This window comes from Protopterus annectens, chromosome 9.part0 (genome assembly GCF_019279795.1).
Source record: "Protopterus annectens isolate FY-2018-M chromosome 9.part0, PAN1.0, whole genome shotgun sequence".
Lineage (NCBI taxonomy): Eukaryota > Metazoa > Chordata > Ceratodontiformes > Protopteridae > Protopterus > Protopterus annectens.
The window spans coordinates 225,226,339-225,244,002 of record NC_056743.1 but is presented as its reverse complement, the minus strand read 5'-3'; the positions used below and the strand labels follow the sequence as shown (position 1 = coordinate 225,244,002).

The window sequence follows — 17,664 nt, the reverse complement described above, 5'->3', positions numbered from 1 at the left end:
CTGGGTACCAGGTATGTTTTCAGGACCCATGGAGGAAGTGCTTTTCATTTTAGATAACACCTTGAGAACATGTTCTTTAGTAATGATGGTTGGGGGTTAAGTGAATCTGGCACTGGTATTTCATGGGTGATGTTTGCAGGGAATATATTTGCTAGTATATTTGCAATATAATTTAGGTTGGAGTGGGGGGATCACATTAAGGAGAAGTTCAGAACAATGTTGAGTGTTATTTCTTAGGTTTCTAATATAACTAAAGATGGATTTGCAGCTACCCTGTACTTTGGGAGCTAATCTTCATTAATGGATTGCTTTACTGGTTCTTACAGTACTATTCCTTTGTCTTAGTGGGCATAAAACTACTAAGTGAAGTTGGCTACTGTGTCAGGATCAATGGTGGAAATGTCATGGATAAATGTAAAGATTTCATAATATAATAGTATAAGGTTCCCCATTTTTAAGTCCTAAAATATGGAGACATTGATTACAGAAAGGATGGTAAATGTCATGAGTTTATGGTCTGACTTAACTGGAGAAGGAGGAACTAGCAGAATAGAATATGGAGAGGAAATGTCAGTGAGGACTAGATCCAAAATATTCTGGCCTCTAGTGGGTTCAGTAGATATTTATTCCAGGGAATTCTTATCTACCTCAGATCTTTTGGACATATCCTACATTAGAGGTATATCTGCCTCAGAGTGAGTGAGTGAGAGTGTGTGTGTGTGTGTGTGTGTGTGTGTGTGTGTCTGTGTGTGTGTCTGTGTGTGTGTGTCTGTGTATTTTATATATATATATATATATATATATATATATATATATATATATATATATATATATATATATATATATATATATATATATATATATTTTGTTTTCCTGGGGTAGGGCACTAATATCCATGGACCTTTTCAGACTCAGCCCAGGACCAGTGTCTGGTTAAGTGACTTGCACAGACTCACAGATTTAGGCAATGGATAATGGAGTGATTTTCTACATGTTTGGGGTTCTGTTGCATGCTACAAGCTGGGTACTTGTCTTGTACATAGTAAACGGAAGTTCTAAGAGCTTAGTTTACAGGTCGCTGGATATCATTCTAGATGAGTTGTAGTCCCTGACAAATATGGAAACATCACTGCAATTTCCACCAGGCCTGAAGGCATGGTAAGTGAAAAACCCAGGTATGGAAGGTGTTCTTTCGTCACATTTAAACCAAGTCTCTCTAACTACACATATATGGACATGTTCCAGACAGACGAGTACCTCGGGATCTGGCAATTTGATATTGAAACTCATAGCATTGAGAAGAACCTCCTTAAAGCGGTCCAGCTAAGAGTCTGAAGAATCTACTGAGTGTCTTTTTTTGCATTAACATACACTTTCTGTAGAATATGTATGAGACTCTAATATCTGTCATTATACTGACTGGCCATAACCCTCAATAATTTACAAAAAAATAAAACATTTTATGTGGAACAGGGCAAAAACATGAGGCTTCATCAGGGACTTTCTGCAAAATCAGGGGCATTTGAGAGCTATTGGTGATAAATGTATACATGACAGACCACGTCAATGGTTATTTTACTAAAACAGAAGAAAAAAAGTTACCAGTTGCCATTCACTCAGTATTGTGAGCTACATTAATGTAAAAAAAATGTTTCTTACTTTTACTGCATGAGGCTGAGAAGCCCAATATGTGTTTGAGACAAGTTAGCAACCTATTCAGTGTCTAAGTACATAATTTCAGTATAGTTATATTCCAGAGTGTATAAACTCAAAGAAAGGGCAAAAACTCTTGAATTATATCGTGGTCAATATAATCAACTTTGAACATTACATAATTTGACAAACTGAACCAACGATGAAAAACACCTTTCAGCATGTGATAAAATGCATGCAGAAAAAAGTCATTTCACACACACACACACACACACACACACACACACACACACACACACACCATTATGTGAAATAATGAAATGTTACATGTTTGTGGATTCTTCTTTTAAAGATGAAAAATGCACATGTTAAGTTCAGAGTAATTTTGGGCTGCCTTGGTTGTTGCATATCTGAGAGAAATGTGTGTGCCCTTTGTCATGCAGCTCTCAAGGATATGATCATACACATACTCGATCAAACCATATTAATTATCTGTGGGATTTAATATTTGTTACTTTCCAAAAGTGGATTTCTCTAGTGAGATTTTGGAAGAATTTTTGTATAAGTCAATGTCTGAAGAAAGAAAGAAAAAGGTACGAAAAGCTCTGAAAATGGACTCCTACCAGTAGGGCCATTCTAGTCAACAAAATGTACTTTATGACCTCAGAGCAGTCAACGCTATTTGTATGCTACAGCTTCCTGACTCTGATTGAATACTAAAGTGAACTGACAGGTGTAAAGTTTTGTTATCTGTATAAAGGGGAAAAAATAAAAAATATAACAATACCAATGAAAGCACTATACTATGTGCTACCCTCTGTAAGCATTTGAAGATTTTTTTTTTTATTGATTGCTTATTGTCAATGCTAATTTGGAAACCCTGACTTATCAAACTTTTGGATTAAGTATTAAAATAAGGCATCTACCAGCAGTCTTCTGATCTGTGTTGGTGGCTTGTAATCCTTACACATTTTAAGGCAATAATCTAACTAAGGTTTATTTTTGACCCGACGTTTAAGAAGCACATGTTCTAAGGAAGGTCCCAACTGTTGGTCAACTATCTAAGTTTTGACCCATTTCCTGAAACCAGAAGGTAACTTTGTTGAATTATTGGGCAGCCACAAATAAATAAAGGTTCACAGACTGTAATCATTATGAAAATCAAGTGGCTGGAGGTGATATATCATTCCTTTTTGTCAGATTATTTGGTCAAAGAAAGAACGAGGGGTGAGAATGCCCAGCTGTTGTGCCATAGAGCTACTTTGTTAAATGAGTTCTTAGTCTGGTAATTTACTGAGTGTGAACTGATTATCTGACTATGAGCAATACTTCCTATGTTGTTGTAAGTCTGATTATGCAAATGTCTGTGATTATTCTCATTTCCCCATTGTTACAACTTTTGGTCTAGTTTTAGCTTCATATCACCAGCGGTAGTTTCTATAAAGAAGAGAAATAAACTTCGGTTTTATTTTGGATGTAGGCAACTGTTGCTGATTTCCTAACTTATTTTATTTATTTTTTCCTGCTTTTATTAAGATTGTGTGGATGCCTGCTGTTATCTTAATTGAAAGGCTCCAGTGTTCTTTTTTTTCTAATTATTTTTATTAAATTAAATGGTACTTTTCCATTATCGGGGCAACAGGTCTAAAAGAACTCTGTACTGTATATTTCTGTTGAGAGTTGAAGTGGATAGTTTTACAAATGCATAGGTTGGCATAAGATGGAACATTTATGTTTACTGACAGTTGACAGGGAGTGATATGTTATATAGCTTGGATTATATCACCTTAAGGGTTTTGTAATTTTGCCGATAATGGAAAACTACCTTTATTCTCCTGCTTGTATTTTTCATTCTCATTAAATATTCAAACAAAACACTTTCCATTTTTATATTTCTCTTACTGAAAACTACAACTTGGATGTATGTGGTTTAAATGCATTCAGATTTGGAATATTTTGTAAATGTATTAATAATCTTCACTTGTATCCTGTTGTAAAAAAAGGATGCTGGGAAATGAAGTCTTTCCTCGGCTCCTTAGTGTCCAAACCAGTGAGGTGGAAAATAATAAAAAAAAAAAAAAAAAGATAGCAAACCAGATATGGCACCTTTAAGCTGTAGATCTCTTATCAACACTTTCTGAGATCTGCTGAGAGTGAAAGTGTCTAACGTATTTAGGAGGGGTTTACACCTATACGAAAAGACACACAAAAGAAAGAAAAGAGCATTGCAACAGTGATGTTTGAAACCAGTAAGTCGATGGAGAATTTCTGAGTATCTTGTTAGGCACTGTCGGCACTGATGTATCTATTATTTTATTCACTGTCAGTTGGCTTTTAACAGGTTAAGACCACATTTATACATTGTGATAGATTTGAGTGTTAATAAAGTTAACTATAATTTTCAGGAGTGTTTGGAGGTCCTTTCCAATAACAGGCCATTGGGCCGGTGTGGGTGGGACAAACCCGATCAACCAAAGGTATGTAAGAAGTGCTAAGATTCCAAATGCTCATTACACCTGTTGCCCCGATAATGGAAGTACCAATTAAATTGAGTGACAAAAATATTACACAAATAGATATATAGAAATTGCATTTGTACAAAAAAGATAACAATCATCAACAAATAACCAAAAACAATAGAACAATCAAAGAGGCTCCAACATTCTGAGCACAAAACACATGGCCTTATATTTCTGTTGTTGGAATTCTGAGCTGATTCCTCATTTGACAAACAGGAAAATATTGTTTTTCTCTTGCTTTTTCATTTGCTTAAGTAATTTACAGTTTTAAGTGCTATTTTATTCTGTATTACTGTAGATTTGTACTGTTTATTTAATAAATACTTTCCTCCCTCCCCTCCACTCTGTCCTTCCTCTACTCCTTCCTTTCTCCTCTCACTCTCTCTTTCCAGATTATCAATTTCCAACTACACTTCTTTTACCTCATCCTAAATCTTTTCCCACTACTTGATACTTCGCTTTTGTCCAACCAAAACTCCTCCTTTCCAACTTTCCGTATCCCCTAATATCCTTCTGTTGTCTTCTCCCCATTCCATCATGCTGCCCTACCACACTACTCTACTATCTCTTCTTTTCTTATCCTCTACTCTAACTTCTTAACAACACCATCCCCCCCCCCTACAATTTCAGTCTTTTCACAACATCATACCAAACTCACACATTATGGTATAACACCTAGCCTTTTCACCATCACCAATCTGACATTTCACACATACAGATACACTCATGAACATACCTCACTTCAACTTCTTTGTAAATATACCAAACCTAACCTCAATATCCCAGCCCCGTTATTCATTTAAACACTAATGTCAAACTTAGCTGAGATATCCACCCAAACCCAGGTCCCAAGAGTATTTCACTGTAACCAAATACAATTCTCCATACAAATACCCCCAGTAAATCAAACCTTTTTCTTCTAAACATGAACCTCATGGATTTATCAGATAAAATACACAAATTTCATGCAACTCTCTCACTCTACTCTCCTAACATAGCAGTTTTAACTGAAACCTGGATAAAGTCCAACATTAGAGATAGTGAAATACTGACCCAAGGCTACAACATCCATAGAATGGATAGACTAAACTAAGGGGAGGGAGGCATTGCTATCACATGTAAAAATGCTCTCAAACTTCAGTGCCTTGAACCTAACCCTCCAAAATTCAATAACGTAGAACTGCTATTTACCAAACTTGTAATAAACTCAAAAAAAAAATCTATAATTATAATAGCAGTCTACATCCCACCTAGAAACAATCTTGTCATATTTGAGGAATTCTCCACTGGATCTCTATCATTCCCCCAAGACACTATAGTTATGGGTGACATTAACACAGACTGGATTAGTTGTTCCACTGACAACCCATCAAATTTCACGCAGCTTTATGGATTCTCCCAGCTTATACAATCTACAACTAGAGTGGACAAATCAACTAATAGACATTCAATACTAGACTGGACATTAACCAACAAACCATCACACACCTACCACTCAGGTTGCCTCCCAGATAGTACCAGCAACCACCTACCTGGTTAGACAATGCCAACACGTCACTAAGAAGACTACATTCAGACAGCAACACAACAAAAAGCACTTTTCACCCCAGACGTTCTTAACTAGACTACAAAAATGCGACTGGTCTCCACTATTATCACTTCCACTGGATGCTGCCGTTTCATACTTCAGTAACACATTTCTAGACATTCTAAACAGCTTAACACCTCCTCAAATTATTCGAATCAAGACAAACTATGCTCCCTGGCTGACAAAAGAAACTAAACTATTACTCAAAACCAGATATAAAGCCTGAGCTCAATACGAGTCCAACAAAACCCAAACCTCCCTAGATTTGTATCATCATCTAAGAAACAATGCCAAGAAACACATCAAAAAATGATATAAAAATCCTACTACATTACAACCCAAAAAAATACCAAAACAATCCCCAAAAATTCTGGGCTTCTGCAAATCAGCCATTAAAAACCCAACACCTAACCATACAAATTCTTCAGACAGTATAGCCACACAATTTAACACCTACTTTACAAACTCTATACTAAACCTAACTCAAACCAATAACTATACTCATCTAACCATGCCCACAGTTCCTGACAATACTTTCCACACTTTTTCCTCAAAACTGTAAAAAACAGCACCATAGAAAAAGCTACTCAATAAACATACACCTACTCCTCTTGCTGCAGACAATCTCCCTTCTGAATATGTCAAGCTAGCTGCTGACATAATCTCTTACCCAATTTCTGTCTTAATCAATCACTCCATAACAGAACAGCACATTTCCAAGATCTGGAAAATTTCCTGCTTTACCCCATTACATAAAGGTAGTACCTCTACTGACTTCTCCAGTTATAGGCCTATTGCCATCTTATATCCACTATCCAAAATTCTAGACAAATGTATCCATTCTTAACTCATGCCTTACTTAATTTCCAATAACCTTCTAACTAATACCCAACAATACTTCAGACTCAACTACAGTACCACTACAGAAACAGGGGCCATCTAGTCTCCTCCATTTTCCTTGACACGTCCAAAGCTTTCAATACCGTCTCCCATCAGAAACTCCTCAATGAACTTTTATCTCTTAAACTAAGCCACTCTGCCCTTACATGGTTCCACAAGTACTTATCTGAATATCAGTGGACTGTAAAATGGCAAAACAAACTCTCTTCTCTACTGCCTGCCCCATTAGGCATCCCACAAGGATCCTTTCTAGGTCCTCTTCTATTTTCCATCTTCACCATCAAGCTTCACACAGCCACCCACCAGGCCACTACCATACAATATGCTGACAACTCCACACTCATATGCAGCACCCCTCTCTTTCTAAACTCCAAGAAATAACTTAAAAATCCTTTACAGAGATAAAATCTTAGCTTTCAGATGCTCAGTTAATCCTCATTCCCAATAAAACTAAACTTATGATTTTCTCGCTAAACAAACCTTCAGACCTCCTGCTCCCCTTCATGATACATTCTTCTAATAACACAAAAATTGAACCTGTTTCTCACACTAAGCTCCTTGGTGTTATAATCAATAACAAGATGAGATTTGACAAACACATTACCCTAACTATAAAAACATTCACATTAAATTAGACTCTCTCTACAGAGTCAAACCCTTCCTCACTGAATGCACAAGACAATCTATTGCCAGAACATGCCTAATCTCTGCCCTTCTTTTTGCCTCACCCATTCTCACTAACCTGTACAAAACAGACCTGGCAAAACTAGATGCCTGCTACAACAAAACTGCCAGATTTGCCAACAACTCTTCTCATAGATCCTATCACTGTACTGCCCTACGACAACTAAACTGGCTTGAGCTCCTCAACTAATTTACATACACCCATCAGCCTGATTTCTGCCCAAGTCTATCTTCTCTCATCTCTCACTACTCCCCTACCAGACTTTGCCGAAGCTCAACCCAAAACCTACTAAAAATCCATAAACTCAAATCTAACACAGGGTGCAACTTGTACAGCTACTATCCCTCTATGGCATGGAACAAACTCCCACTAGAAATAAGGTCCCTGACTCACCCCAAACAATTTAAGCTAGCAACCAAAGGCCACTTTAAAAAGCAGTGGTCCTGCCATTGTACTCACCCTCCCTTACAATTGCCTATATTTTATAGTACAGTCAAACTAACTTACTAAAATCTACCATTAACGTCACCCTGTGCTTCCCATGCATCCTCCAAAGCTTCTTCTATAATCTGCTCCCTGAAATTCTTTTGTAACCTTTTAAGTTTCTGCTACTCTGCATACAAAACCTTATATTTACTCAACTAAATTTTTAAACCAAAACATACAACTTATTCTACTTTTTTAACATTCTCCGTTTTGTTTATAGCACTGTTTTATCTGTCAACAATATACGTGTATGTAGCTTACGTATTTTAACTACCAAAATTCTCTATTGCTATTTTTTTTGAAATGTATCTGTATTGCTATTTTTATTGCATTGTATATCTTTGGAGCTTTTCTCCCCGGGCCTCCGCTGAAAAAGGGCAATAGCTTAGCCGGACACTCCCGATCAACAAATGTAAAATAATAAATAAATAATAAATAATACACCCAACTCACTATGGCCCACAGCATACTTTACCTCCCATACAAGTGTCTTGCACTCCGCAACCTACTTCAACCATAATCTAATAAAAGACTACTTAGATCTTCTGACAAATTCCTCCAAGTCACAAAACCAAACAACATTTCTGGTGATTCTCTTTACTCCATCCACATTGCCAAAACATACTAACCACACCAAATCACCTACAGCTCAAATTTCTCCTCAGATCACCTATCTAATACTTGGCTGTGCTCTTGCCTTACACCTGGCTGATTCCTTCCCCATCTTTCCTGGAATCTTTATAGGCTTTCCTTCACTACACCTTACTGTTGCTCTTTGCTCGCTCAACCTGATAGGAGTCTCCTTCCCGTCTAATTCCTCTCCTACACTCTCTGTCTAGATTCACTGTCTATTCTTCTGTGCCTCATCATTATACTCTTTCTTTCTGAACTTCTCTGTTATACCCGACTCCAAATTTACTTCTCTCCTAGTTAACCATACATATCTTTAACTACGTCCCACCATCTTTCTCTTGTATAGTCAACTGTTCTGTCTTTTCTTGAATGTCTCTATTTATACTGTACCTTGTTATCCTTATATGTAACACTACTGCATGAGCTTATGTATTATATAATTTATTTGTAACAATCTTTATTCTTTTTGGGGCTTTTCCCCTGGGCCTCCACTGAAAAAGGGCTTGTTCTCAGTTGGACTTTCCCGGTCAACAAACATTAAATAAATAAATGTATATATATATATATATATATATATATATATATATATATAGTTCTACCTGACATAATCGAAACTGCAGAACACCGACAACGTAATTACCGACACCACATAATCAACAGTGCATAAACACGAAACCTCACATGCCCGACAACGAAATAACCGACGGTACACAAACACGAAACCTCATACACTGCACACACCACAATAACAACAATCAACAAACAAAACACATCCCTGTCCAAAACCACACACACAACACAAGCACACCAAAATCCTTACAAACCCACACTAAACCTCACATACACAACTATCTACAACCCTAACCCAAACCCTAACCCTAAGGTCCGTCACTATCGCACACTCAGCTAACCCGCGCACTAACCCTAACTCACTTAACCCGCCCCTAACCCAAAGACTTTCACTACACCTAACCCCACGCCCTAACCCTAACTCACTTAACCCGCCCCTAACCCAAAGACTTTCACTACCGCACACTTACCTAACCCACGCCCTAACCCTAACTCACTTAACCCACCCCTATCCCCACAGACCGTCAATATCCACACTTACCTTACTCGCACCCTAACGTCCGTCACTACCGCATACTTACACAGCCTTTTCCCATGTCGGCATCCTCGGCGTCGGTGTTTTCATCCGTCACGTCGGTCTTCTGCATTGTCGATCTTCTGGCGCTCACGATTTGCTTGTCGGTGTTCTCCGCTGTCGACTATCTCAGGTAGAACCATATATATATATATATATATATATATATATATATATATATATATATATATATATATATAGCCTACTGACAGCTTGTCATTATTACAGATGTTTTCTTTCTATCACTAATTCTTTATGGTATAACATACAAACTTACTGTACAGCCTGTTATTAAGTAGTTAACACATCTGTAGTTTTATATCCATTTTATTACACTGGATGTCAAACACTACACACATTACTATCCATGGTTGAGGAGGTTTCTAGGTATGTTTGTGAAAATCGACCGTCCAGATACCATCCCATCCTGGGATTTGGTGATGGCAACAGCAGTGGTCGAGATCCAGTAACTCCTATGTCAGAGTTGAATGGTAATGACTATGTTCAGGATTTGGGATTGCCATACAGTAGAGGGATAGATTCCCTTCAGGATGCTATAAAAAGCTACTGGACCACAGTTTTTGGGAGTTTAGGGCTCCTGGAGAAGCTTGGGGCTACCCCTAGATTTGTTTACAAAAACAAATGGAATCTAAAAAACATGTTTGAATGGAGTGGAAGGAACTCAGATAAATTTATGCGGAATTGGGGTATGAAGAAATGTGGTTCATGTATGTTCATCCTGGAGGGTAACAGTTTTCAGGTGTCTGGCTTTCTGAATTTGATTACTGTTAAAGGCAGATATGACTGCAACACCAATGGGGTGGTTTATATTGCCTTTTTCTCCTCCTGTCCTGCCTTCTATATAGGAAACACCATTGGTGCCCTTAAGTCCCGTATTTACCAACATACTTATACTATAAAAGGTCTCACCAGTGTAATGGCCTTTTTTCACATAGTATAAGATGTAATGATTTCAAGAAATTTTCCTTCTCCGTACTTGAAAAGGTGGAATTGCAACCTAGGGGTGGTGCCTGGGTAACTCTCCAAGGAAAAAAAGAAAGTCTTTTTGGCAAATTTTGCTGAATGCCACTAGCCTGCCTGGCATCAACAATGTGGCTTCTCTGAAACCTGCTCTGAAGATCAGAGTATCTTGTATTTCATAAATGTAGTGTGATTATTTTTACAACTTTTTAAGCTTTATTTTAAATAAGATGTATTTCAATTCATAGCTGTATTTTTAAGTGATGGGTTTGTGTATGTTTATTTGATGTATGTCACTTTAAAATTTTTGGCACAATTTTCAAAAGGTTATATAAGGGGACTTAATTTATTTTTAACCAGTTTCTGATGAAGTTCAATGGTGATGAATGAAAGCGCTAAGACTTCTGGTTTTAAGACATTAAAAAGGTTTGGATTTACCCTTGCAACCTTCATTTTGCACATTACTATGAATCTTAACATGTTCTTTTTTATCTTTTGTTTAATCTTTTTTGTTTGTTTTTTGTTACCCTCCATGTGAATATAACTGTATTTATTTTTTTGAATGTCTGAGTTGCTGATTGTGCTGCATTCTGGATACTAGGTAATAAAATCTGCTGCAGACTACAGAACACATGCTAACTCACTCCAGAACTGTTTCTTGGCTCTAATGCATCATCAAAAAGTGGTCTGGATGACGGGGAATTATGAAGTACGTGGACAGTTGCTCAGCATACAGTAAATAGAAATACCAGTTTGTTAAACTTAATAAATATAGGTCAAATGAAATAACTAAAGTGAAAACTACACATTTTAGAATACGAAAGCCCTCTTTACAAGTTATAGGCATAAATATAACAAAAAAGAAATGATAAAAAAAGTCTTTGGACTTGACAAATTAAGAATCTGGAGTGCCACAACACTCAATAACTCATAGAAAACTCTTAAAAAGGAAAGACATGAACAAAAAGGTAGATGAGCCAATGTGCAGTCTTTTAATCCAATAAAATCAGATGGTGCAGGTAATGAGCACTTTGATCTATGTGATAGGACTTCAGTCCCAGATAAGTTTAGGAGTCAGAAGGATGCAGTTCGTCTAAAAGCATGACTGCCATAACAAAAGGCTCCTAATCATCATATCAGAATTAACCAATGGACTTCCACCCAGTAGTATGGTTGATTGGTCATAAAGATAAACAATTGCTTTTGGAATAGGAACGGTAGCAGGAGGCTTGGCTGGGGAGGGGTTCAACTAATGAAAAGACCTTGTGTATTGCGCTTGTTTCCTTTGTTTTTAAATGTTTAACATTCCCCCTTCACAAAAAAGTCTCACATGGTGGGCTGCTGCTCCACATCTCTCCATCCCTAGATATAGTAACTCGGTACGTACGTATTATCGCAACCACATTTCCAGCCGGACGAATGGCTGTTTTCCAAGCCGTACTTGTGCTGAAAAACAAAGGGGGTGTCCTGCAAAATGTAGCATTTCCATAAAGAAGTCCAGCTTTGCTCCTTTAAAACAGTGGATTATAGTTTTGGGCATCTGAAACACTGACAACATTATAGGTTTGTTTGGGGTTTACACAACTCAACTTTTAATGTCATGAATGCATTCACTGTTTGAAAAAGGTTTTAACACATGGATGTATACTTGCACAATGTGCTGTTAACTGTTTTGTTAACAGTCAAAAGTATGATGCAGAGTTATGTACATAAAATGTGGATTTCCTTCTTTCCCGAAACAGCAGCAGACCCATTTTAGCGGCAGTCAAGGTTTTTGGAAATTCTACATAAACAGTTTGACTTACATGCTTGCCCATGGCCACTTCTGTCAGAGTTATAATGCAGTGTCACATAACGTTTTTCACAGAAACTGTGTAGCTGCAGTGATGTGGAAATACTTTTGGTCCTTACAATAATTCCAGACATGTCAGTACACTTGGGATCAGTTATGTTCATTACAAGCAAAGTTTGTTCGTTTCTGCTGAACACAGGTTCAGAAAAGCAGTAATATGATGTAAAGGTATAAGACTATCAGACATGCTGTAATCATTTCTTTCAGCAGACTTTTATACCACATCTTTCTATGTTTGTACTTTTCTTGGATATACTTTCTGGACTACATGTTCCAGCAGGAGTATGGCTCGGAAAAAAGCCATTTTTTCCGCCTGGAAATGTGGTTGCGATAATATATAAATACCAGTAACTTTTGAGTTTGCACAACCTTATGGGGCAACTAGAAACTTCTTTTCCTTGACACATCATCCTGTAACATTTGTTTAAAAATTAGTACAGAGGAGTAAGGTTATGAACTGCTAGACAACTTCAGTCTATTTGCCGGAGTTTATTTCCCTTGCTAATGTCAATGGCTCTGTTAGACACAGGAGATGATTAAACACAATTGGCTATTCCTAATTTGAGTACAGCCTGCACAGCTTTGTCAGAACACCCAATATGGAATATTACACCTGTTAAGATGCAGGCTTAAACCTATGCCACTTCGGCAAGAAACATTGAGAGCCAATAAAATCCCACAACACACAAACAAAATGTACCAGTAATCCTCATTTCAGGTCATTGGTGATTAATGTTAGTAGCAGTTTTGGAGTACACTGACCACCCTTTATGAAGACAGAAGGATGCTAGCAATTCAGAAACTGGATGTAAAAACTGTGTGGGAGTAAAAGTATAACTAGAAAGTAAACAACTTTAATATTTCTATAGTCCTGAAGAAAGGAAATATATATTGATTTTACAAAAGCAGGGAGAAGGCCCAAAAATGTGTGCTCAATAGATTTTATCTTTAGCAAGATTCTTCATGCCAGTTTTCACTGCAACAAATATTCCCAGTTTTCTGGAGACCATTTCTCTGATTCAGTGTGTGATATCATTCTAAACATATTCTTGCTACTTTTAATAATTCAGTGCTGTAGGAAAAACGAAATGTTCACTTTGAAGCAAAAAAGTGTTCACGATTTTTAAGAAAATTGGAACAGGTATATGGTGTTATGTGGTCAAGCTTCCTAAATTTAGAATAGTTCTCTTTCCATCAGCTCTTACAAATTATATTCTAGACCATCGGTGAGAATAACACACCAGTGTCACAACAAGCCTCCACTGTAAGAATATTAGCCTGAGTCTGTTTTGTCATCCATTACTTCTAAAAATCTTGTGTGGGGATTATGCATAATAACTCAGTAGCCGTCAGGGCTGAGGGTATATATATTATATACCAAATGTAAAATTACTACATATACCAGTTTAAGAGTACCTAATTTAGTAACTTAAATTCTGTGAATAAAACTAACTTTTCATGGCACCTCGTACATTAAGATGTAAAAAAGCTTTACCTGTCCGTAAACTTCACTTTGTTTCTTCATATACACATGGGGTTCCGAAGCTAGAGCAAAAATGTTACCAATTAATGGCAGGGCAGTGGGACCTGGAGGGAATCCTTTAGGTCTTCTTTGTTTTAAAAGGTGACGGATTAGAAAAACAGTAACAAAAACTGCAAATGCAATACCAAGGACAGCACATACATTTGCTGGTGACAAAGACAACTGAAGCAGCAGAAAATTCATAATGGGAGTGCACAGTGATTTAATAAAAATAATTTAAGTTTCTTCCTTTTTGAATTCTTGTCTGGGACTGCCGGCCATATCACATGCAGAAACACTAGAGGAATGCACGATCAGATTACAAACACTAAAGCACAGCGAAAAACTCCGCCTCCTCCTCTGCCCTTTGCAATCCAAAATTTTATGTTCATGCCCTTTATTCAAGGGAACCTAGTAGCAGAATTTCACTAGCTGTCTGTTCAGTTGCCAGAAAGACAGTTAAACACGCCTATTTTCATCAGACAGGAAGAACACAAAACTCCATAAAAATAAGCAAGATAGACTGTATCTGTTATGAATCAGTGTTAACAGAATAACAAAACAAAAGTGTTTCATTTAGAAAGTGAGACAGAGGCTTGGGGTTTCTATCATTTGCAAATAAAAATGTGGTGCTGCTAGTTCTACATCATAAAAACTTTTATTCATGTAAGTGATCAAAATAATTTGAAGTTATGAGGACTTTTAATATCTCTTCGCTAAGACTGCACACTTTTATTAAGGAAGAGGTCAATGTCTTTCCTCTTTTCGTACTGAGTATATTTTCATTTAACGTAGTGTTACTATGTTTTTGGGTTTCCATCTTACAGAAGAATATACACTGGAATAGTAAGGAGGCAGCTGTATGTTTGTGGCAGATTTCAAGGAAAAATCCATCTTTTTTGAACTGATTTTGATTTACATGATTTAGTTGTGCTTCCTGTATAATTACAATTACTTTTATTCATTTTGAAATAGAACCGAATTTAACTTCATTTTCAAACTTTTAATTCTGTTTTCCTTTTCCATTCACCACCATTCCTTTTTTGGCAAAGTTACAGCTTAAACACGTGCATTTCTGTTTATAGGAGTTGTTCCTATTAGTTTGCCCTACATTTATTTATGACTCTGGTTGTGCATATAAACAAAGGGTGTACCTTACAAGACATTTTGTCTAGCTTTGTCTCCTTCAGCCTCCAAGCTTACTTTTTTATTTTTTATTTGTTAACAGAGATGATAGGATCATAAGATCATGGGAGATTATTAGGTTATCGACCCGAGGGTCATTTTAAGCCTAGCCATTTATCCTAATGTAATACCATGAAAATGCCAGTCAATACCCAAGATTGCATTTAGTGCCCATGTCCGGGAAGGTTGTGGGCACTATCCCTGGAAAAATTAATAGTGCGCCATCCACTTGTCCAGGTTCCTCTTGAAAAGTGTCATACAGGTGCTCTGTTTCACATGAATTGGTAGCCTATTCCAAAGATGTGGCAGTCACTGGGAGATAAATCTGTCCATCCAACATGTCTTATTTAAGTCGCAAGCCATATTTCTGTCCCTGGAAGGGGTAGCCCTAGTCCCATTTGATTAATTAGATTTGGGTCTTGGATTGCTCTGTAGGCCAGGCATAAGTCTCTCCTAAGAAGTCTATATGATGTGGAGTATAGTGACAGGGACTTTAGTCAGTCTGCATAAGGCACTTGCTGGAGACCCTTGATCTTCTTTGTTAGAAACCTCTGACGTCACTCTAATTGCTACAGGTGCTTAGTGCGGTACATGTCAAACAGGGTGTTATACTCAATTATAGGCAAGATAAGTGCAGAGTATAAGGGGGTTATAACTTCTTTTGCTTTCTTGATAATGCCTTTATTAATTAAGTGTGCTACTTAGGAAGCCTTTCTTACTACAGTAGACACATGGTGGTCGAAGTTAAGGTTGCAGACAACTTGTGTTCCCAGGTCTCTTACCACTTCATGGGTAGTTAGGCTATTGTTGTTGATTTGATAGTGTGAAGGGACATTTTTGTGCTGAAGGGAATGATGACGCATTTCTTTGCATTCAGTTTGAGACCGTGACTAATACACCAGTCGCTGATCTGATTGAGACCCTCGTGGAGTATACTGACATCATTTGGTGATTTAATGATTGCAGTCATCTGTAAACGTGGTCAGCAACAACCCTTTAGTTTTTACCTGAACTTTTGAGAAGTATATACCAAACAGTAGGACCCCTGTGTCATCCCACTGGTAACAGGTCTGCTGTTTAATGTGGAGTCATCCACTTTGATAGTGAATGTCCAGTTAATGAGCCAGTTGGCAACCCATTTTACAATGAAGGGGTTTACATTCAGTTTGCTAAGTTTATTGGTAATGCCTGAATGTGGGATTATGTCAAAAGCCTTTGCCAAGTTGAGGTATGCTCTGTGCACAGATTTGCCCTTATCAATGGCCCTGGTCACAGTTTCAAAGAAGTCCACCAGATTTAACAGGCAGGATCTGCCCTTGACAAAGCCCAGTTGAGTAGGATTCAGGGTTTGGAGGTCACCTATGTCTTTATTTATGAGGTCCATAATGATACATTCCATGGCCTTACAGATGAGGCTGGTCAGGCTTATGGGTCTGTAATTCCCTGGGTCTGTCGCTTGGTCACCTTTGTGGAGGGGAATAACTTTTGCTGTTCTCCATTCCGTAGGAACAAAGCCTGTGATTTTGGCTATGATTTATAAGGGTACTTAATGATGATGCTAGTTCATGTCTTAGCCTGTTTAGAAGACAGCCTGGGATGTCATCTTGTCCCATAGAGGATGTTTTTTTTGCCTTGGACAAGGCTTTGAGGATCTGTTCTTCAGACATGTAAGAGTGGGGGGGGGGCAGTTTGGGGGAAGGTTTGTGATAAGTTATGGGGGATGAGGGAGTGAAATTTTTGCCAAACGTATCTGCTAGCAAGTTTGCTATCTCTGTGGAGTCAGTGTGTGTGATATGGGCGTCAGTGTGTGTGATACCATTGGTCACTAATTCTGCACATGCTTGAGTCCTACCTTTTAGGCTACATACGTAGCTGTAAAAGGCTTATGGTTATCCTTGGCTGTACTTCTTAAGTTTCTCTCAAAGGAGCCCTTAAAGGATTTGACAAGTTATCCTATTTGCCTGTTGAGGCTGAGGAGGGTGCTTTTCCATTGCTGGGGCCTTGCCTTTTTTTTCTTGTACAGCAACTTTTTGCGTTTATTGTAAAGTCTGTTGATGCTGGATGTCCACCATGGCAGCTTGTTTTTTACTTGGGGGCTCCAGCTCTGATTCTTTCTGGTATAGCCAAGTTTATACACTTATGCAATTGATTGTACAGGGCTTTAGTGTAAGCTTTGGTGTAGTTACCACTTCCATCTTGGGGTGGGGATTGGAATACATTTATACCTTCACCTAGGAGGGTCTAGTTTGCTTTTGTGAAGTTTTTTAGTCTGATTTCACCCTTTGTGAGTTCTGGTGTTACAGCCATCTCGAAGGTGTCTATTTTCTGGTCAGATTTAACTAATGAGTGTCCGACATTTGCGGCAGTGCATAAACAATTTGTTTCAGAGCATCTGAATTAACAAAGTCAAGGAACTTTTGGGCTAGCAAGTTGGGACTAGCATAAGTTTCTCAGTTGATGTTCATTGAAATCCTTCATAACCGTAGTGTTCTCTAAAATTTGAATTGTCTCCAGTT

General features: G+C 37.7%; 1 protein-coding gene across 1 annotated transcript in view; it reads right to left on the bottom strand.

Moving 5' to 3' along the window:
* The window catches only part of LOC122811147 (vitamin D 25-hydroxylase), a 167,675-nt gene extending 153,425 nt beyond the window's left edge, over nucleotides 1–14,250 (bottom strand). The window contains exon 1 of the mRNA XM_044082788.1: nucleotides 13,937–14,250. Within this exon, the coding sequence (XP_043938723.1) occupies nucleotides 13,937–14,167 (231 nt within the window). The 5' untranslated portion in view covers nucleotides 14,168–14,250. The remainder of the gene's footprint in view (nucleotides 1–13,936) is intronic.
* Nucleotides 14,251–17,664: the final 3,414 nt, after the last annotated feature.